This window comes from Carettochelys insculpta, chromosome 1 (assembly GCF_033958435.1).
Source record: "Carettochelys insculpta isolate YL-2023 chromosome 1, ASM3395843v1, whole genome shotgun sequence".
Classification (NCBI taxonomy): domain Eukaryota; kingdom Metazoa; phylum Chordata; order Testudines; family Carettochelyidae; genus Carettochelys; species Carettochelys insculpta.
In genome coordinates, this window is record NC_134137.1 from 116,455,595 (window position 1) to 116,478,030 (window position 22,436).

The 22,436-nt window shown below is 41.5% G+C and overlaps 1 protein-coding gene across 1 annotated transcript in view; it reads left to right on the forward strand.

The window, feature by feature from the left end:
• MYO16 (myosin XVI) overlaps positions 1-22,436 on the forward strand; it is a 622,320-nt gene that overhangs the window by 464,979 nt on the left and 134,905 nt on the right. The window contains exons 24-27 of the mRNA XM_074983196.1: positions 4,666-4,741; positions 13,140-13,315; positions 18,360-18,440; positions 18,682-18,887. Of these exons, the coding sequence (XP_074839297.1) occupies positions 4,666-4,741; positions 13,140-13,315; positions 18,360-18,440; positions 18,682-18,887 (539 nt within the window). The remainder of the gene's footprint in view (positions 1-4,665; positions 4,742-13,139; positions 13,316-18,359; positions 18,441-18,681; positions 18,888-22,436) is intronic.

Here is a 22,436-nt window from a genome sequence, read left to right on the forward strand (position 1 = left end):
TTCTAGGTTGTGAAAAGAGATATTTAGGTGGCTTGAAGCAAAAGAAAAATTATTAAGGAATGAATGCTAACTCAAAGTGGTCTGCACTGCTCTCTGGTGCCATGAAGCCAGATTACTTATTGGTGGTTTGGCATGGAAACATGTCCTCTCAAGGAGGTCGGAATAAGGCAGGCCTCCCCAAAAACCTCATGAGACGAAGGAAAGAGTACCTGTTGGAAAGCTCTATGGAGATGTGCAAGGAGGATTGGCACTCCATTCCCAGACACATTAAGAAGCTATCTGGGGGGCCCTGGGCTGAGTTAGGTACAACACCTGTCACAGATCATACCCAACAGCCATAGCTCACTTACAGCATTATTAATGACAACTCACCAGAAGTGCCCTCCCCGTCATCAGGATATGGCTTTTATACAGCTTGAGCTAAAAGCTGGCTGCTTGTCAGCTAAGGCTGTAAAGGAGACTCACTCTTTCTCTGTGTAAGTGGTCTAAGTGTCCCTATATGGGACAGAGAACCACATCCATGAGGTGGTTGGGTTAGAAGAGACCCTGCTCCAAAGAGCCTAATATCTAATTTGAAATGAGGTGCAGCAAACAGTTATAATAAACAGTTGAAAGGAAGTGGGGAAGGAAGGCAGGTGTTATGATGACACAGGTGTAAGTTACATAGGTTACTGTGTGTAGATCTTGATGGTTATGAGTAATTTACAATGTTGGGTTTTTTTTTAAATGAGCTGTCCTTGACTGTGATTCAATTTAGCCATTTCTTGTATCACTCAAAGCAGAAGTTGATGCTGAGGAAGGGCTATGAAGGAGGAGAAGGGATAATTTTTTTTATTAGTCGAGGGAGGATATTTCATACATAAGGAATGACAAGAAAGTGTAGAGATTTATGAGAGAAGTGCACAAATTGACATTCAAGGCTAGCAGCACTGTCCAAGTGGGTAGATGAATATATGAAGCGGGCATAAGTAGAGCATCTTTTTACTTATGAACTGACTATATTTGCACTACAGACTCAGACTTCAGTGAACTGGAGCACTGACTTAATTTACCATGTTAGTAAAGAAAAGTGTGGGTATGTCTACACAGCAAGAAAAAAATATCTGTGGCAACAAATTTCAGAGCTCAGACCTGACTCAGGGGTTAATAACAGTCATGTAGACATGCAAGCTTTGGCTGGAGCCTGGACTCTGAAATCTAGCCATGACATAGGAGGACAGAGCAGTGTTCTCTGAAACCTGAGTACTTGGGTGGCCACCTAGGAGAGATTCAGGTGCCACCCAGCTGATTAGCACAGCACCCAGAGCCACTGACAGCATGTGTTTCTATTGGTGGTACACAGTCATACATGTCTCAGTCTCTTAGCAAAATTTATTGCACACAAAATTAGACGGACCATTCTGAGGGGACAGTCTCAGAGTCCAGCCTATGGTCTAAGCCCATATGTTGACACTTCTGTTTTTAGCCCTGCAAGCCTTACTCAACAGACTGGGCTTTGAGTCTCATTATCAGAGGTTGGGGGGTGGGGGCAGTTGGAGCTTTTTTGTTATTGATGTTTTGTTTGTTGATGTGTAGATATACCCTGTAAGGGAGGATAGTAATTTTACCATAAATAAGATTCCTAATAATTGTTTTATGGGCTACAGATAATATGAGAGATATCATATTTTAAAAAAACAACATTCAGTGCTGAATTGTATCAGTACCCCAGGTTCTCTAATTTTTTCATGTCAGTGCAGGTATATAACCATAATTTATTATCTCCACCTGCTTTACTTACTATAACCACTGATAGTAACTGTTCTTTTAATTTAGCCAAAGCCTAAAATTCTCAATTAAGAAATGATGTTGTGGATTGGTAAAATAAGTTCTATTAATTATTTTTCAGGACAAATACAGTGGAACATTTATTTTAAGTATACTAAAAGCATTTAATAGCGTACTTGTTACACTAATGTTATAGTAAATATGCTGCCTGTTCATAAGAGATGCCATTAGAGAATTGCATAACATTGTGTCTGTCATTTAAAAAAAATGGAATGCAGTCCTGTTGTCAGGCATTTTCTATGACAGACGTCCAAGTCATATAATCTTTTTTTTCCATTAGTAATACAGCAGTCAATAATTGCCAGATGACCTAAACAAAGCAACTTATTTTACTGATCAGTATTGCTAATCTTAATAATGTATTTACAGCCATAATTTGTTACTAAATGTACTTAGAAAAAGGTTAACATTTTCAAAAGTACCATCAGCGTTTAAATTTCTTTGAATGATACTAGGGCTGAAACCCTAACGGTCTATGCCATATTGAAAATGTCTCTTAGGCACTTCTGAAAATTGTACCCAAGGCTAATTGATAGTGCAGGCCTTGATTGTGGCTTTAGTCATCTTATATGGTGGCATACACTTTGATTGTTATATTTGAGAGAAATCATTTTAGCATTTTTATCACACGTAATTTGCAATGAAGTATTAAAATGGATATCAGTAAAAAATTAAATTTGGGAATTTGAATGCAAAAATCAAGAAAGACAAATGTTAAGGTTTCAATAAGAACCATTTTGGGTTCAAGTTACCCACCAGCATGGGCAGCTGCGTTCCAGGAGTGATGGACACATAAAAGAGGAAAGGTGGTGTGTGCTTCACTATCCACCACTCTCTTATGCTATTCCAGAGTCTTAAGCTGTTTCTACACAGGCCACTTTCTTCGAAAATGGCATGGTAATACATGGCCCAAAATATACTAATGAGACGCGGATGCACAGTCCCCACACCTCATTACCATACAGTCATGTGATTTGGAGTCCGGAAGACCGTTCTTCCGGACTCCAAAACGCCGTTTAGAATCGTGGCCCCTGGAGGTCTTCTGGAAGGAAGTCCTTCTTCCGGAGGCCCCTTCTTCCCAAAGATTAGGCTAATCTTGTCTGTCTATCTATCTAGGTTTGTCAGGCATCTGATTTTCAATTGGAATGCCCAGCTGAAAAGGGACCCCAGTGTCTCCAGCTGGCATTGCCAATTGAGTCCAGTCCGTGGCACAACAGGGCCCCTGGACTAAGATAGGCTCCCCTCTTGACTTACCTCCATTTGGCTCCTGGAAGTGGCTGCCAGGTCTCTGTGCCCCCTATGCACAGACATGCTCCACCAGTGTGTTGCCCTCTAGCCTACAGGTGACCCCCCTCCAGCTCCTGTTTTTTCCTGGTTCCCAGCCAATAGGGGCTCTGGAGCTGGTACGTGGGAGTGGGGGACACACATGGAATGCCAGCTCTCATTGGCTGGCAACTTTCCTAGGATCCATGATAAATACCAATTTCTCCACACACTCCAACCCCAGCCATCCACCCAGAGTCACTTTCCATACCCCAACACCTTCCTCATAACCTCCAACTCTCTGTCCCAGCCTGGTGTCCCTTCCTGCACTCCAAACACTTTATGTCCAACCCTACCCCAAAACCCCCACCTCCAGCTGCAGCCCTCACCTCATGAACCCCCAACTCCCCTTTCCCAGACCAGATCCCTCTTCCTCACCCGGAACCCTTCATTTCTGGACCCACCCAGAATCCACACTTCCAGCCAGAGTCACACCCATAGTCCTTACCCCACTCCCTCCCAACCCCTTGCTCCATCCCAGAGTCCCCTCATGTTCCTATACACCCTCCCAGGTCTTGGCCCCCTCACGCCAAGCTCCTGTCCTGGCCCTGAGCCTCCTTCACTCTAACCTGCTCATCCCCAGCCTCACTGCAAAGCGAGCAGTCCCCCGCCAGAGCCCTCACCTCCCACATCCTCTCATTCCCCTGCCCCAGTCCAGAGCCCCCTTCTGCACCCCATACACTCATTTCTGGCAACTGAAGCCTGCGTTCCCAGTCAAGACTCTTACTTTCTCCACATTCCAAACCCTCTGCCTCAGCCTGAAGCCCTCCCCTTCACCTGAACCTCTCATTTCTTGCCTCACTCAGAGTCTGCACCAACAGCTGGAGCCCTCTTCTCTACCCTAAGCCTCTGCTCCAGCCTGGTAAAAGTGGGGAAGAGTGAGTAACAGAAGGTGGGGCATGAAGCAAAGTGAGGGGTGGAGCTTTGGAGGAGGGGCAGGGACTAGGAGACAGCCTCTGGTCATTGGGGAGGGGGCTGGACAGGGGCAGGGCAAGGATTAGAAAGTTGGCAACCTTATCTAGTATGTCAGCAGAATAACCCTCTATCTCCCCACAAGGTCTAAAAGCTATACACACACACACACACACACGCACACAATTCCATACAAAAGTGCAAAAAGATCTTTACAATAGTGTTTCTTTCAAATGCAGCCTACATGCTAGTTGTGAAGGGCATTCAACTCTACGGAAAGCTTGAAAGCTTAGCAGCAAGCTGGTTTCAATCTCTTGGGACACAAATAGTAGATGTCAGTCAGAATCCTGAATCTGAATAATTTTGAAGTGCATGTGTCTCTAAATCATTTTGACTTAACTTCAGCATACTGTAGATGTACAATACTCTCCCCACCCCAACTAATTCTAGTTAAAATTACTGGTGATATTGAGGGAAGGCAAGAAGCATCTGATTGCAGCCTTAACTATGCAGATACAACTTAATTTTATACTTGACTTTACAGCTAAAAGATTTTGGAGTAATTTTAAACATTACTAATTATGCCATTATATTTGACTGCAGGTGACTTATGAAATTGATGGAGCTATTGAAAAAAACAAAGATTCCCTTTCACAAAATCTCCTATTTGTAATGAAAAGTAAGTTTTTTTTTGTTGTTAGAATATGTCACATCACTCCTCAACTTTCTAATCATTACCATCATTTTATGAAATATATCATCTGCAAATGACTAATTGAAATAAACAGTTCATTTTAAATATCAGAAATAATAATACTCCTATTATAATATACATTATGTGTAAGTTATTTTGAAGCTAATTAAAATTTCAATTTAAACAGGCTTTTAGCAGACGTACTCGTAAAACACCTCTGTAAGACATTAGGGATATGAATTTTGAAAAGATTTCTTGTACAGACGGTTGAAAACAACAAAGATTTCTAAGGTCATGCCAATTATAGCATGATTTATTTAATCACAAACAATGACAAATGTTACTAAAATGGTATTTTGTGGGTGGGCTTGAATTTTCAGTAAATAGATGCAAGTGTTGTTTCTATGTGAGTAAAAGGATTCTGTAAACTTGGTTCAGTGTTCCTATATTATAATTGTTTGTCTAGTAGTAATTGTGCATATATCCTTGTTTATTCATTAGTGATTTATAATTAGGTAGTTTAAAATTTCTTGTTATTTTTTACATTTACCTTTTGTATTTTTTAAAAAAAATCCACTTTCCAGAAGGAAATATGACAGTTTATCGTCCTGCTGATATTATCTTACTCTAAACCACTGCAGAGTATTACGGCTAAAGTATTATCTAGAATACTTTATGCCACAGAAATAGAGATCTTATGTGATATTAGCCTTCAGAAGCAACACTACTGATAGAATATATTAGCTTCCTAACAATTATACAATGAAATAAGCTAAATTCTCAGATAAAGTCATATTGCTTCATTTCAAAGGCAAACAGGATTTTCAAAAATATCAGACTTAAATACTATTATAGATAAAGAAATAAAGATAAAGAATTGATCTTGAATATATTCATATTGATTATAGTTTTAGCAATAGTCTAGTTCTTTGTTGTTTGAACTTGAGACGGATATGAGACTGACCAGCCTGTAGTTCCCCAGATTCTCCTTCTTCACTTTATTACATTGCCTTTTTCCAATCATCCTGGTCCTCCCCTGATCTCCTCAAGTTTTCAAAGATAATGGCTGGTGGTGCTGCAATCACATCGGCCAATTTCCTGAGCATCACAGGGTATATTGCCTCTGGCCCTATGGACCTGTGTATGCCCAGCTTTTCTAAATAGTCCTTGATCTGTTCTTTCATCACTGAGTACTGTTCACCTCCTCCCGCTACTGTGCTGCCCAGTGCAGCAGTCTGGGAACTAACCTTGTCTGTGAAAACTGGGGCAAACTAAGCATTGAGAACTTCAGCTTTTTCCACGTCATCTGTCAATAGGTTGTTTTCCCCACTCAAACCAGATTTGATATAGCTCTTTGATACGTTTAATATAAATATTAATTTAGAAGTCAAATGTCAATAGAGCCAACCAATTAAAGAGGACCAGAGCGTTGTCTACACTAGGGAGCAAAGTTGATCCCAGATGCACAATTCTAGCTACACCATTAGCATAACTAGAATCAACATATCACAATAGACTTTCTGCCCTAGTATAGACTGGAGTTCTTCCAGCTCGCACTGATGTCCCTTACTACATAAAATAATGTGGAGTACCAGGGTTGATGTCCAAGCCCAGAGAGATCAGTTTTGCCATGTCTTCACACATGTGGCAAAATCAAACTCTGGAAGATCAATCATGGTGCATCGAATGCCCGGTAAATATAGACATACCCTGAGTGCAGTTTTTTCTAAAGCACATTCTTCTCACTTACGAAATTCATTTAGGCACTTAGGAGTCTAAATCCCATTAAGCTCAATGATAGTTAGGCTCCTAAGGCCAGATTTACAAATGTATTTAACTAGCTATAGATACAGGTAGATTGGAATTTTCAAAATTGCTTAAGTGAATTAAATGCCAAACTCCCTTTAATTTTCAGTGAGTTTTAGGCTCCTCAGGCACTCAAGTGCACACACACTTCTTCCTAAAAGCTGAAGTCCCCTTTAGAAATGGGACTTAGGCTATGTCTACACTATGAGATAAAATCAAATTTAAAGGAGCTAGCTCTATATTAAAACGTCACTGTCTTGACTGTAAATATAATTAGCTCAATTTATTGTGCCCTATTACCGATAACAAAATGTTGATATTACAGGATGGGTATAGTGTCAATTTCTAATTTAAAATTTCAAATAATAGCTAGCGTGGAAATGCCATGTCCTTAATTCGAATTTATGAGCCTCCAGAAGTGTCCCGTGTGTATCCCACAAAGCTATACAGTGACCCTCTATGTATGGCCGCATCCGTCTCCACTGCTTTCCATCCAGGTGCATGGGAAGAAGGTCACAGGAAGCCCGAGAATTTTTGATTAAATTAGAATTGGAATTAGAATTGGAATTGGAATGCAGCAGGGCCCAACCCCGCAAATATAAAGGGCGCCCATTATGAAGAAATTTCTTTGCCCGTCAGATCACACTGAATCAGCAGCAATCGCACCTCACCGATAGCAATTGCATCGGTAGCCCTGTTCTGCAATCATGAGCACTCAGGGTAATGATCTGCCTAGTACTTCTCAGGGTTGCAAGAGAGCCCCAGTGTGGACCCACCAGGATTTTCTGGATCTTCTTGCAATTTGGGGAGACCCCAATCCACAGCGAAGAGACTTCGGGTGGCCAAGACAAACACATGAATCTATGATCAGATGTCATGCAAGATGACCTACAGAGTTACTCCCAGGACTCTGTGCAATGCCGGGGGAAGGTGAAAGAACTCCAGCAGGCCTTTCAAAAAGTCTGGGAAGCCAACCAGCAGTCAGGATCAGCTCCACAGACCTGCCACTATTATGAACAGCTGCATGCGCTTATGTGGAGCAACCCCACAATGGAGCCTGGTCTTAATTATGACACTTCTGGAAGCCCTAGTCTGGAGTTCGGGGTGAGCTGAGAGGAGCTGGGGGCCCCGGAGGAAGAGGCCAATGGAGAGGAGGAGGAAGCGGGCAATGGCAGGGGACTGAGGAAGTTATTCCTGACAGCTCAGAGCTCTTCATCGTAGACCTGGAACCGGTCTCCTCCACACCGGTCCTCTTCACACCCTTCCCCGAGCCCCCTGGACGAAGCTGTTCAGGTGAGTATTTATTCTGCATCCTACAAGCAGGTTGTGGGTGGGTATAGGTATCGGGTTGGGTATGGCTACAGATTTGCTATGGTTCTTTGCCCCGCAGAACAGCGTGTTAACGTTTCTTGGGCTGGAGCACTTCTCTTTTTTGGAGATTTCCTTGAATGTCTCATCCAGGCCCTCCTGTATTTTTTTCGCAAGGTTCTTGGGCAGGCCTGACTTGTTGCAGCTTCCATGGTAGCACACCTTGCCATGCCAGGCAACCAGATAGCAATCTGGTGTCATGGCACCACACAGCATTTTAGCAAATTTTCCAGGCTTGTGGTCACACAGATTAAGCAGGTGTTCTTTGTCCATATCTGTTAGTTTTAGGAGGGTAATGTCTTCTTTGGCAACTGATAGCAGAATGGAAATTTGCATTGGATTTTTTTTACCATGCTTTCTGCCCTTTTACATTTCCCTGCAGCTGGCAGGCCCTTCATTCCCCCCACCCCCCCCACCCCCCCAATGTGGTTTGCAGGCTCTGCAGGGCTTTTCTCCTCTCATGTCCCTTTCCAACCAGTATTTCTTTTTATTTCACAGGAATCCCTTGCACCATATAGCTTCCAGGCTCTCTGGGTCAGCTCCGCACTGTGTACCTTTCCACCCTGTATTTCTTTTTATTTTTCAGGACTCTCTGGTGCCACATGGCTGCTGGGCATCCCACCTCCCGTGTCCCTTTCCACCCAGCACTTTCTTTTTATTTTTATTGTCTCTTATTTTTTATTCTTTTTATTGTACAGGGATTCCCCCATCCATGTGGCTGTAATCTAACCCTTCCCCACCATCCCCTCTTGCTACGCAGCTTGGGGAGGATTGCTCCAGGAATGGCTGAAAATTTTTTCCACTGCCCCAGGATACCCTCAGGAGACCTGCCAGCTTCGCCTGCTTTGCAGCCCACCCTTCCCCCATAAAGCAGACAATTACTTATAGCTTACCATGCCCACAAAGAAATGTGCTGGATAAGTGATGGTAAATGATGTATTGTGAAATGCATGCTTACTGTCCCATCCTTAATAAGCCTTTAGCGACCTTCAAAAAAGAAATTTTCCCTGATAGTAGACACAGAGACCCATTCATTCCATTTGAAAGCACATTATATTAACTGTATCTTACTTTTGACCTTCGCTTTCCAGCTGCCTTGCCCAGTGGAGGAGAGAGGTCCAGAAAGAGAAACAGGTGAAAGAAGGATGTCATCCTCCAGCACATGGAGTGGAATGAAACGGAACACACTAAGCTGACAAGGACACTGCTCAGTAGCGTCATAGTACATCTCAGTGATGTCAGAGTCAAGCTGAGTTTCAGCAGAGAATGCTTGACTTCCAACAACAGCAAATGGCAAAGCAGAGCATGGCTGCTGCAAAGCTGGTAACAGCAGTTACAGAGCAAACGGAAGTCCTGCACTTCCTGCTGCAGTTGTAGAGGGGCTCCCAACACAGCACATTACAGATCATTTATGAAGCTAAGTTTTAAAGTGTCCCTTATTGCTGCTGCCTCGGCGTGGGTACTGGTGGATGGTTGTGTAGGTGGCTGTGAGTAAGCCCTGCCTATGGCCTTAGTTTGGAATTCCAGATGGATGGGAAAGTCTCCTGTCTGGATTCACAGATCTTGTGAAAATTAGCGCACGCTGTAATCATAGTGGGGACATTCGTTTCAGAAAGTTCCAAACAGGTCAATAAGCATCTGAACATTGCTTTTAAATTGCCAAAGGCACATTCAACCACCATTCTGCACCTGCTGAGTCTGTGACTGAAGTTTTCCTTGCTAGGGTCCAGGGTTCCTGTGTAGTGCTTCATGAGCAAAGGAGCTGAGGATAAGCAGGGTCATCCAATATTAAAGTAGGCATCTCCATGTCGCCAATCGTGATTTTCTGATCTGGGAAAGAAGTCCCATCCAGGAGCTTTCTGTGCAGACCAGAATTTCAGAAGATGCACACATTGTGAATGCTTCCTGACCAGCCAACACTGATGTCATTGAAATGACCTGTGTGATCTACCAGCCCCTGCAACACCATGGAGAGGTATCCCTTTCTGTTTATATGCTCAGAGGTTAGGTGTCCTGGGGCCATGATGGGGATGTGCTTGCCATCTATTGGTCCACCACAGTTAGGAAACCCTTAGACAGCAAAGCCATGAACTATTGCCTGTACATCTCCCAGGGTCACGATCTTCCTGAGGAGACACCAACAGATTGCCTGGGCCACCTGCATTACCACAGACCCCACTGTAGGTCTGCCCACTCCAAACTGATTTGCTACTAACTGGTAACTGTCAGGCACTGCAAACTTCCACCATGCGATTGCCACTCACTTCTGAACTGTTAAAGCCAGCCTCATTCTTGTGTTGCTGCACTTCAGGGCAGGTGCCAGCATATCACAAAGTTCCATAAAAGAGGACTTGCCCATGCAAAAGTTCTGCACCCGCTGCTGGTCATCCCAGGACTCCAAAACAATGTGGTTCCACTAGCGTTTGTGATCTCACGAGTCCAAAACTGCCACTCCACTGTCAGTAATGCATCCATAGCAGCCAGCAGCTGTGAGTTCGTGGACCTCAGTTTTGAAATTTGTCCTTCAAAACCATCATCATCATCATCATGATACTGAACCATCACTGAGCTTTGTAATTGAAGGCAAAATTGCACGACAACCTGTGTGGTTGCCAAAACAATGTGGGCTATAAGTTGAACCATTTGGGGATCCATGCTTGCACTGGTGGAGAAAATGCCACAGGAAATGGCGCAATCTCCAGTTCCTTTTCACGTGTTAATGGATGCTATGAATTCTGCGACAGTGCTTTGCATTCTGGAATTCAAACATGAAACACCGACAAGCAACTGTGACTAAGGCACTGTGGGATAGCTACCCACCATGCAGTGCTCATGTTGTCTAACTTGCATAGGGCAATCGGAATGTGGAAACTCAACATGGAAAAATGGTGGGTCAAATGTTAAAATGCTTTGTGGACACTTAATTTGAATTCATAAGAATGAGGTTAAAAAATCAAATTTATTAAAAATTGAATTTATCTCATAGTGAAGACGCAGCCTTAGGCTTCTAAATCACTTTGAGACTTTTGAGAATTTTCCCTGAACCTAATAGCAAACACATTGCAATAAACATAGAGACCTACAAGCATAGACTGTTGATTCTGTTTTTGGGAAGCGTCTTGTTACTGCTTCTGGTGATGGCTCTGGACACTTACCATTATTTTACTTGGGCTACCGGTGATGCCCTGGGATCCTGCTTTGAACAGGGAGTAGTGAATCAAAGGCGTTGTTTTAGACTGTTTCACCTTCAGTATATGATTACTGTTATGTTAATTATAGAAATCTCTACAGCAAAGGGGAAACAGATCCATTATTCTATTCATTGACACAGTTTGTCAGGAGTAAAACCCAACCTCTAGAACTAGCCTGTTATGGTAAACATTATAATAGCACTGTTGCCTCATCTTTACACTCCTCAGTCCAGCATCCTCCTGCGTATGTCTTTTTCACCCACACATTGGGTCTTGTCATAATCCCAGATTGTGAGAAATCTGCACAGTGGCTTCTATTTTTTTTTCAAATTGTTTGTATAGCACAGACAACAATAAGCTCCTGATTGGGTCTCCAAAGTGCTACTCTAAAGTAAATAGCACACAGTAATAGGTATCAGGACTCTATCACCATAGCATCTAAAGAGGAGGATTTAAGAAAATAAAAGAAATAACAGCAACGAGGTAAATTAATAAGAACTAGTAGTTAGTTTTTATGTTGGTATTCCTCTATATGTTTGCATCCAGTGTAAACTATTGTCACTTCATTTTCTATAGTCTTAGAACTGGATATCTCTGAGAGTCTCCTCTTTTTTCTCCCTACCCACACACTGTTTTAGGAATTAATAATGCAATCATTTTCTAGCATTCCAGTTCAGTTCTGCAGCCTGACCTGTCATTTGTCCCATGGAAGGACAACTGAGCTTTTGTTCTGAATTTTCTACCCTCAGTCAGCTCACAGATTAGTATGGTGCTTTGCTTCATTTCCAAGGTTATCCAGTGTACCCATCTGACTTTTTTCCTTCCAGAAGAATTCTGAGTATGAATCTGCTCAGTCTGTGAGGGATAAGGCTTCTGTCAAAGAAAGGGGTTTTTCACCAACAGAACCCCATCTATATGGCTGGGGTTTTTTTCACCAAAATCTCTCCTGACAACACAATTGGTCAAGATTATGCAAATGAAGCATACAATTTGTAAATTAGCACTTCATTTGCAATGTCGGGTTCCCTCATTTGCATTCCTCCCTTGTGAGAGGACTGCCATGTAGAAGTAGCCAAGAAAAAGTCTTACACATGGTAAAAGTTTTCCAGAGGTCACCCATCTCTAACACAGATCTCTAGTCAGAGCCCATGTTTCAAACCCCTGATTTGCTCTTAAGGTGTCAGGGTTCAGATCAAGATCAACAACAACCTTGGGACGGTTCAGATAGTTTTGTTATATAGTTTAAGCCACTGATCTCTGTCCTCCTGTATCAGACCCTTTTCCAGGGAACAACGCTTCAAAAACTGTCTTTTGGTTGCAATTGCTGTTTGAAGATTTTTCATTAGGCACCATCCAGGGATTTCCCAAGAAACTAATTCATCCAGGACATGGAAACATTTAATGTTCAAAAAGTCCATGCTTGTCTGGCACATTTCAATATGATAGCCTTTTCAGGGCTGCATGCTTCCCAAGTCCCACAACTCCCACTCACTGAGTCATGTCAGATTAGTTTTCTTTGGTTCAGAGACACTCTTTAGCTGACATTTGTGAGGTGCCTAGCACACATCTGGATACCACAAAATACCATATTATTTTTACTTCAGATATCCATTTTGCACTATTTAAGTCATATGGGTGTATGGTAACTACTGTGGAGTCCAGAATATAGTACAATATCCAAAGTAGTCATCATCCAAACACCGAAGTTTAGACAGACTTGTAACACTGAATCCTAAACTTAATCTGGTATTGTTTATTGCCCCTCTTTAGTTCCATTTAAGCATATTTTTACTGGAGTAAATTTAAAAACAGTCAGTATTTGAACGGTATTTGAACACCGTTGGCCTTGGATCGAATAACAATACATAAGTGCAGTAATTAATCAGCAGTTCATCTGAAATAGTTTATGATTGCCTTGTTTAATACTATTTCCTGCTGTGTGTCCTATTCCTTTCACTATGTATGTAATTTTCTCACCCATATCTTATCTCGGTGCATTAATTTTCTTTTTTCCCCAGCTAGTGAAAATATAGTCATCAATCAATTGTTCCAGTCTAAACTGACACAGACAGGATCCCTTGTACCTCCGTATCATTCTTTTAAAGTTAGAGGATCCAAAGCAGCCTTGCTCAATAAGAATGCATCAGTAGCCTACACAAGAGGAGAAGCAAACAGATACCTGGAGCTCAGTAAGGTAGGAGTTTGGAACTTCCCCCCTTTGAAGAATTAGAGCAAATCCTTTCCTCATTGGCTGTTATGTCCAAGAAATCCGAGAAGCACAGAGGTGGTGAAACTGGAGGCGTGCAGGGGTGAGAAAGCTGCAGGAGCGTGGGGGTGGGGAAGAAGCTGCAAAGTGTGGGGTGGGGAGGAAGCTCAGAAGTATGCAGATGGTGAAACTGAGAAGTGTGGGGCTGGTGAAGAAGCTGCAGGAGCGTGAGGTAGAGAAGAAGCTGGGGGTGCGCAGGAGTGGTGAGCTGCAGCTGGGTGCAGGGGTGGTAAGCCATGATGTGGGGGTTGAAATAGGGAATGGGGGTTCTGGTGACTTCCAATAGTCCACCTGTCCAGGCCCAGATATGCCAGATTAAAAGAATTTTACTGTGTTTCAGAAAGCTCCCTGCATTGCACATAAAAGTCCAATAGCCCCGGATCGTCAACAGGAGGAAATGAACCTGTGAGCTGAGAGGCTAACTCCTTGTGCTCTACCACATGTGCTAAAAGCCAGGTGGCTCTCAGCCACGGTTGTAGAGCGAAGACTTCAGTGGTCAGTGCCTCTGGGGTTACATACTTCCCTCAGCTCAGGGAAGTAAGTCCTGAGCTTCTGAGACCTCCCAGTAGTTCATCCCAGATGAACCCCCACTTGTAAGACTAACAGGCCCCAGGTTGTTGGTAGGAAGGAACAAACCTACAACCCTAGGGGCAAAAGACCAATGCCTTATTACATGAGCTACAAGCCAGGTGACTCTCAGCTAAGGCTGTAGAGCAGTGACTACTCTCCTTTGTCAGTGGTCTCAGTGCCTCTGGGGTCACACAGGCAATATTCTAAAGTTTACTTCGTGAAATAATCAGGCACACCATTCTGATTGCAAAGCAACCGAGGGAACTATATAATATTGTTGATTAAAGGATATTTGAAATTTACTTTCTTCCCTGGACAATGTACAATGAGTCCAATATTACAGCCAATAAAATAATTATGTGGAACACTGCATGCTTCATCCATGTGGCTGTCATGATGAGTGTAAAATAACTTGAGATACTATAATTAGAGGCGTCAATTCCCCACCCATTGTCTGTTGGTACTCATCACTTGAGAGTTTTATAGGTCTACCAGCAATCATTTTATATTCATGCACATACGTAGTATTTTGGGTAAAGAATAGTATCTGTATCATTTTTGTTAAAGGTTTTGTTTTTAAACTCTTATTCTCTGCCTCAGTATTTATTTCATAAAAATCAAAGGTGAATAGAATAGTAGACAATGTACACATATCAATATTAATCTATTTGAGCTGATATTAAAATCACTTTAGTATCTGAAATTGTTTTCAATTCCATTACCTGAGTCCAGCCAAAACTAAAAACAAAACAAAACAAAACAAATAAAAAAAGCCCCACACTACAACAATTTGGAGGCTGTCCAAAACAATTAGTTGCTCAAGAGCAACATTGTCCTTTGAAGGAAAACATTTTGTCTTCCTCACTGATTCGAAAGATTTTGTAAAGTTATTGCCAGTTTATAGTACTGAAAATCAATTAAATTAAATTCTGTTGAAAGGTTTAATGAACCAAAGAACTTGGAGTATTACCATTACATAGAAGTCATGTAATCATTCAGTCCAGGTTTAAGCATATTGTGGAATATTGCCTCTTTCTAGAAAAGCAGGAAAGGTGTCTCCACCCACCCCAATGGGAGCAGTTGTCTTAGGAGGCCTATTGAGTTTCACAGTTTTGTCTTTTGACATATAGCTGTAAAAATCAATTCCAGTTGCAGGATTACAGAGTTTGCTCTCACATCTATTTGTGGGAGGGTCCATGCAGGTAATGGCAATGAATACCAATGGGAATTTTTTCTTTTCATAGAAATGCCTCAGGAAATGACTGTAACAACAGTTTGCCCTCACTTTAGTAAAGTCAGTAGCAAAATGGCCATTAACTTCAAAGGTTCGTATTTTGAACACTTCACCCTTAAGGATATGTTATCAGACCTTAATCTCCTCCGACACACACTGCATATAGAATCTATCCAGGGAGAGAATGAATTAATTAATATATTAATTAATTAATTATTATTTAGAATAATTGGGAATAGGCATTTTCTGTCTCCCTATAATAAAAACAACCACATTTTGAAAGCCATAATCACAGTCTCTTTCCCAGCCTTATCATCAGAGCCAGGGAGAGACTTAAAGGGAAAATGTTATAAGATTTTATTAACTAGAAAGGGGAGATTTTCCCAGATGTTTGGGAGGGCTTTACAACCATTTGAAACTTCTGTCATTACATTAGACATTGCATTACATAGAATCGTAGAATACTAGGACTGGAAGGGACCTTGAGAGGCCATCGAGTCCAGCCCTCTGCCCCAAAGGTAGGATCAAGTGCTGTCTAAACCATCCCTGACAGATATCTATCTAACCTGTTCTTAAATATCTCCAGCGATGGAGATTCCACAACCTCCCTTGGCAATTTATTCCACTGTTTGACCACCCTGACAGTTAGGAACTTTTTCCTAATATCCAACCTAAACCTCCCTCGCTGCAAAAAAAGAGGAGGGCTAGGAGGTGCCCATGGGTTGAAGTGGATAGGGCTGGGAGAGCTAATTCAGATAGGAAGTGCCCATGTCACAGACTAGTAAAAGGAAATAAGGGTGGGTCGTGGTGTGGGAGGAGAGGAGATTTGATTAGCTGGTAGGAGGCGATATTTTTAGGTAAGTAATGTCTTTAGTGATGGGCTAGTTAAAGTTCCCTTTCCCTTGCTGCTTCCCTCTTCCTCTCTACCTTAAAGTTCTTTTAGCCTCTGCTTTTTCACAGGCTCACCTAATTTCCTGTGTTTCTAAACATGCCCACTAACCTGCCTATATTCATCTGGCCTAAGGCAACATTGCCTTATTGATTTGGAACATGCTACCCCAGAATGAGTTTGGGGACATCTGTGGAAGTGACGTGCTCCTTTGCAGTACTGCCTGCAGTGGTGAGAAGGGTTAATGCACCACTCCCGTACACAACTGGATCTGAAATTCCAGGTGATATTTCTGGAATGCACAGTAGGTCATGGTAGACCTGATGGTGTCATTGTCCTGCTTTCAATGGGGCTGCAAATAAATCGTCCTGCAGACTGAAGGCTATATAACTCCCACAGGCAGTGTAATCCGTGGCACAAAAGAGACAAATACAGCCAAAATAGGAAGTTATTATTCAGACTCTTACAATTCTCATGTGGTCACATCAGGTCTCCTTGGTACCTTCCTGATGCAGATGTACATTGCCCTTCAAATACAAAACATTCTTGTAAAACCATATTTGATGTCTGTGAAGAGCTTAGCAGAGGTTTATTGAGGAGGTGGAGAATTAAGACATGATTTGATACAACCCTTATTTCTGAATCCAACATGGAAACTGTTCAAGATTTGCGTAATTTTGATTAAACTCATCCTCTAGTCCTGCCCCCCGTTCTCCAATACCCCCAGCCCCAGAGGGAAGAAGCAAAGCTGTGGGTGTAATGCAACAGACTGAGTTGAGCAACCAAAATTCTGTTCTTGCCTTTGCTACTGAATCAGTGAGTGACCTTGGGCCAGTTACTTACATGTGTGCCAGTTTCCCTTATCTGTAAAATTGAGAGAACACTCCTACAAAAATGAGTTAATTACTAAAATTTCTAAACCACTTCGTGCTCTACGGATGAAAAACTATACAAAGGCTAAGTATTGTTTTGAAGGGATCAAGACTCAGCAGAGCTCCAATCTCTGTGCAAGGAGGGAGATGATTATTCCCCCACCTCCACCCCCGCCCAAGTCTTGTTCCACCTTGTGCGAGATTTAAACGAGTGAACAGCTCCAGCGTCCAGGGGGTGATTAAGGAGTTAAGGGGCAATGGGATTTGGCTTAGATGTGATTGGATGAGGACAGACACAGGTATTTACTATTTTGGTACCTCTGGGTAGGATGAGAATTTGCTGTATACCAGCTCTGAGAGAAGGGGCAGTATGGGCCAGCTGGATGGGAGCAATGGAACTGACAGAGGGTCAAAGACCAATAGACTATCAAAGATATGTATGTCTCCTGCTATTAAATAAGTACCTTCATTTCTATATCCTTGTCTAAGTCTTAGGGAAGGTCTACAATTAAAATGCTTCAGCAATGCAGGGGCTTCGTGCAGCTGCACTGCTGCAATACATCAGTGCAGATGTTACTATGCATAGCTAATCTGCCTCCAAAAAAAGCAGTAGGTATGTCAATGGAGAAATGCTCCAGTGCTCTCTACATGGGTGTTGGAGCAGCAGAAGTATGAAGATTAAGAGTTTGGATTTTTCACACCCCAGAGCAACATAGGCATGGTGATGGAAGTTTGTAGAGTATGCGTGAGCTTAGAATCTAGTTATCTTTCAGCCCTAATTAAAAATCTCAGCAGAAGAAGCCAGTTTCTTGGGGTGATTCCTAAAATAACCAGTCTTTCCAGTATTCTCTCAAAGATACAAAGTGAACACTTGTCCAAAGGTCCCCTGTTTACTAGCAGATATTACCAATCCTCCTGGTACAGGAAAGATCTACTCATATGAATCATGTTTGACTATGGTTTTAAAAGAAACATTTTAAGTACATTCACCTGAATTTATGTGCATTCATCTGTATATTATGCTAAATCTACAAGTACTGATGCCAAATTTTTAGTTTACCTCATTCTGAGAAAGAGTAATTTTACATAGGCACATGTACTCATGTTCAACGTAACAGCACAGTTATGTGCTGTTTTCAAGTGGAATTTTGCACGTACAATAGCACGCATCTGCTTTTGGAATCACAACTTTGTTACCAACCTTGAGTGTGCTGATTTCTGTGAGCAACTAGCTATTCTTGTGGATATTTTTTGAAAATCTAGCCTCACGTCATTTGTCCCTATGTGACATGATTCAAACACAGCTTTATAGTTGCCTCTATTGGTAAATTGCCTTCCTGGGGAAAATTATAATACTTGGGGTATGTTGGGTTAATAATATTCTGTGTACACTTTTCTTACCCACAGTTGTTGAAAAAGAAAGGAACTTCCACATTTCTTCAGAGACTGGAACGAGGGGGTCCAATAACAGTGGCCACTCAGCTCAGGGTTAGTAAATGTTTGCTGGACAGAGATGTGTAGAAAAGTATTAAGCACAAAAGGAGCTCTACAGATTACAAAGATGAGCAGAAGTATGATCTGCCTCAGTAAGCAATTTGTGCATTTGGGTCAAGCCTTTTAAGAAAATTATATGAAATACTTAAAGGTAGATGTGTCTTGTGTTATGTAACTCATTCACTTCTGACAAATGGCGGTCTGAAAATCTATTGTCTTTTATTTCTCTCCACAGAAATCACTCTCAGATATTATTGGGAAGCTTCAGAGCTGCACACCTCATTCGGTTCATTGTATCAAACCCAATACCTCTAAACTGCCAGATATTTTTGATAATTTTTACGTGTCTGCCCAACTGCAATATATTGATGTCCTAGAGATGGTGAAAATCATACGCCATGGTTATCCAGTACGCCTCTCTTTCACTGACTTCTTGTCAAGGTAAAATCTTGTTTTTCGAGTCTGGTAAAAGTTTTTTATTATCTATAGCACAGTGCCTTCTGTCATGGTACACAACTTCTTGCACTATTATTTTGTTGCTGAGCCTTTCAACTTTTTTTTTATAAAAATTTCTTGAGCTGGTAAGAAGTACACTTCTTTGAATTGAAGGTACACTGCATATGATGCATACATATTATATATTATATATATAGTACATATATATTATTTATAGACATTTTTGGTTGGTCAAATCTATAAATTATAGAACTCCAGAGGCACAGATACGTAACATAAAATATTAGTATAGTATCTTCATGTAATTATTAGAGGGACAGTCATGTTAGTTTGATATGCAAAAACAACCAGCAGTTCTGTGGCACCTTAAAGACTGACAGATTTATTTGGGCATAAATCCCACATTGGCAGAGGCGGATAGATGAAGTGGGTTACCCACAAAAGCTTATGTTCAACTAAATCTGTTAACCTTTAAGGTGCTACAGGACTCCTCTTTGTTCATGTAATTTTTGCTTTAAATTGCTTTACAGCCACATCATTTTAATCATCATTTTCTAGTTTGGTTTTGGGGCTCTTGTGAGATCTAGGACTCATATCTCAAGTTCTGGTTTCCTTTGTTGCTTAGTCTGATGAGGAGTTATAAATATTTCTGCCTTATGGATCCACATTTCATTGCTGATGGCATGGACAAAAAGGAAATGTTTTAAAAGGTGTGGCAAAGGGGAAGGAAAAGGAAATATACTACAGTTTTGGAGCCAACTCATCACTTTTCTTCCTTCTTTTCTTTTTTCACTGCTTTTGTATATTTCTGGAGGTTATTTTATTTTACATATTCACACTCTTCTTTTAGAAATATCGTAAGGTTAAACTGAAGGTTGTCTGGTCAAAAGAAATATAGAAAAGAAATCTGGCAGCTTTTCATATATTTAAGCATTTTATTTCTTGCTCAAAGAAGGGAGTGCATTTATAAGAATAATTTTGAAATTATTATTTTGATTATAGCAATCATTAGCTTGATACCTGCAAACTCACCCAGCAGGTGATAAACTGCTCAGCGCTACTCTCTTGCGGGTTGGTGATGCCTGCTAGCTTCAGTGCTACCAGCCTGCCATGCAGGGTGGAGGGGACTGATGGGAGGGAGTCCTTACTCTCAGTTGAGTGTGTGGATTACATATCACAGGCTCGTGTTTACTCCTTTTTGATTGCTTTGCGACAAGCTAACGTATAGAGATTTTAATTTTTGGAAATTGCAGCAGGAATGTAAACTGCTTAGATGAGACCCGGGGGGTGGGGCTCATTTACTTTGCTAAAATGTGACCTGTGGATTTCTCATCATTTGTATTTATACCAAATCACCGTTGTATCATCCTCAGTGTCCATGGGAAAATACTTACTTCTCCATTTCTACAGGAGTCTTTATTCTGGCTATTTTGCTATTTATTTATTTATTTATTCTGGCTCTGATTTTGGCCCCTCTCAGCAGCAGCGAAGGATTTTGGTTGCAGTCTGGGTGGGTGTTAGACCTTAAAACCACTCCAGAGCATACTCATTATTCTAGGGAAGATTATTTTTTACTTCAGTGCCCTTGGATCAGAATGTTGTGATGGTGTTTAAGCTTCTGTCTGCAGCAGGCCTCAGCTTCATCTACAATGGTTTTAAAAGCACATATGTCAGATCACAAATGTTTGTTGTTCCCCATGCACTAGAAGTTAAACAGATAGAAATGCTGGAGGCTTGTTGGCTACCAACCTACAAAGTTACAGTAACAAGACTGGCAGACAGGCCAAGATGCAAACATTTTAACTGGATCCTTCAGACTCAAGAAGATCTGTCATTCTCAGACCCCCCAAGAGATGAGAGGTTAATTCATCTCTTACCTTCACTTTCAAGTGGGCTTGCAGTTATTCTTCAGTTGGCTGAGTTATAATGAAAGTAGTTTTGTGTTCAGCTGCAGTTGTCACCAAAGTGAGGGAGTCTCCTTCTTCTAAGGATGAAACTGCTGTCTTTCCTGGGTTCCCAGCTTTGCCAGTCCAAGGATCGGAGGACAGTTGTAGCTGATCACAAATCACTTTATAAAAGAGGTAATTGAGGGCAGATTCCCTACTTGATAGTATCAGTGGGGTAGCCATGTTAGTTTGCACCTGCAAACATAAATAATAAATAAATAAATAAGGCTACATCTACACTAGCCCAAAACTTCGAAATGGCCATGCAAAAGGCCATTTTGAAGTTTACTAATGAAGCACTGAAATACATATTCAGCAGCTCATTAGAATGCCAGCAGCTGCGGCACTTCGAAATTGACGCGGCTCGCTGCCGTGCAGCTCATCCAGATGGGGCTCTTTTTCGAAAGGACCCCGGCAACTTTGAAATCCCCTTATTCCTAACAGCAGATAGGAATAAGGGGATTTCGAAGTTGCCGGGGTCCTTTCGAAAAGGATCCCTGTCTGGATGAGCTGCATGGCAGTGAGCTGCCTCAATTTCGAAGTGCCGTGGCTGCTGACATTCTAATGAGCTGCTGAATATGTATTTCAGTGCTTCATTAGTAAACTTCGAAATGGCCATTTGCATGGCCATTTCGAAGTTTTGGGATAGTGTAGACATGGCCTAAAAGAATAAATTAACACAAATCAGATATCAGGAATGGTAAGATACAAAAACCTGTAGGAGAACACGTCAATCTCCCTGGACCATGCAGTAGCAGATTTAAAAGTAGCCGTCCTGCAACAAAAATAATTCAAAAACAGACGCCAAAGAGAAACTGAAGAACTACAATTCATATGCAAATTTGACACTATCAATAAAGGATTGAACAGGAACTGGGCGTGGCTGGCCAACTACAGAAGCAGTTTCTCCTCTCTTGGTGTTCACACCTCCATATCAGCTGCTAGAAGTGGGCCACATCCTCCCTGACTGAACTGACCTCCATTAACTCTCGTCTTCCTGTTTGTTGGAACTCCCTTCTTTTCACATGCCTGTATGTTTATATCTGCCTCTGGAATTTCTGCTCCCATGCATCTGGTGAAACTGGTCCTAGCCTACAAAAGCTTATGCACCAATATATCTACTTGACAGTATGTGATACTACTGCTAGACCCATTTTAGGGGGGTTGTTTTTAAATTTATTTCATCTCTGGGACCTGGGGGTTATGCCAGGATAAATTTGTATTAAATGGCAAGTTTTAAAAGTGAATGCTTTTCTGAGGGTTAGTAATTTGGATGATTGCCTGAAGTAGTGGTGTTCGTGGAAAAGTAATGGTGTAACAGCACAAATGAATGTCATATTAGTGAGAAGGTACTGTTCAATTTTCTGTGCTGTGTTTAGATTAATTTGCTGGGTTTTTTTCTTTTTTGCTCAACTGTAACTAGTCTACAGTGTATGTGATGAGTTATTTTGTAGATTATTTAACTGATTTTATGTTTTTTGAGGAGTGGGACACCTGAAGAAAAGAAATTGTTGCAGAAAAGATGCTCTGCACAAGAACATTGTTTCCCGAGCAATGATACTTAAACCATTACCTGTAATACTATTAC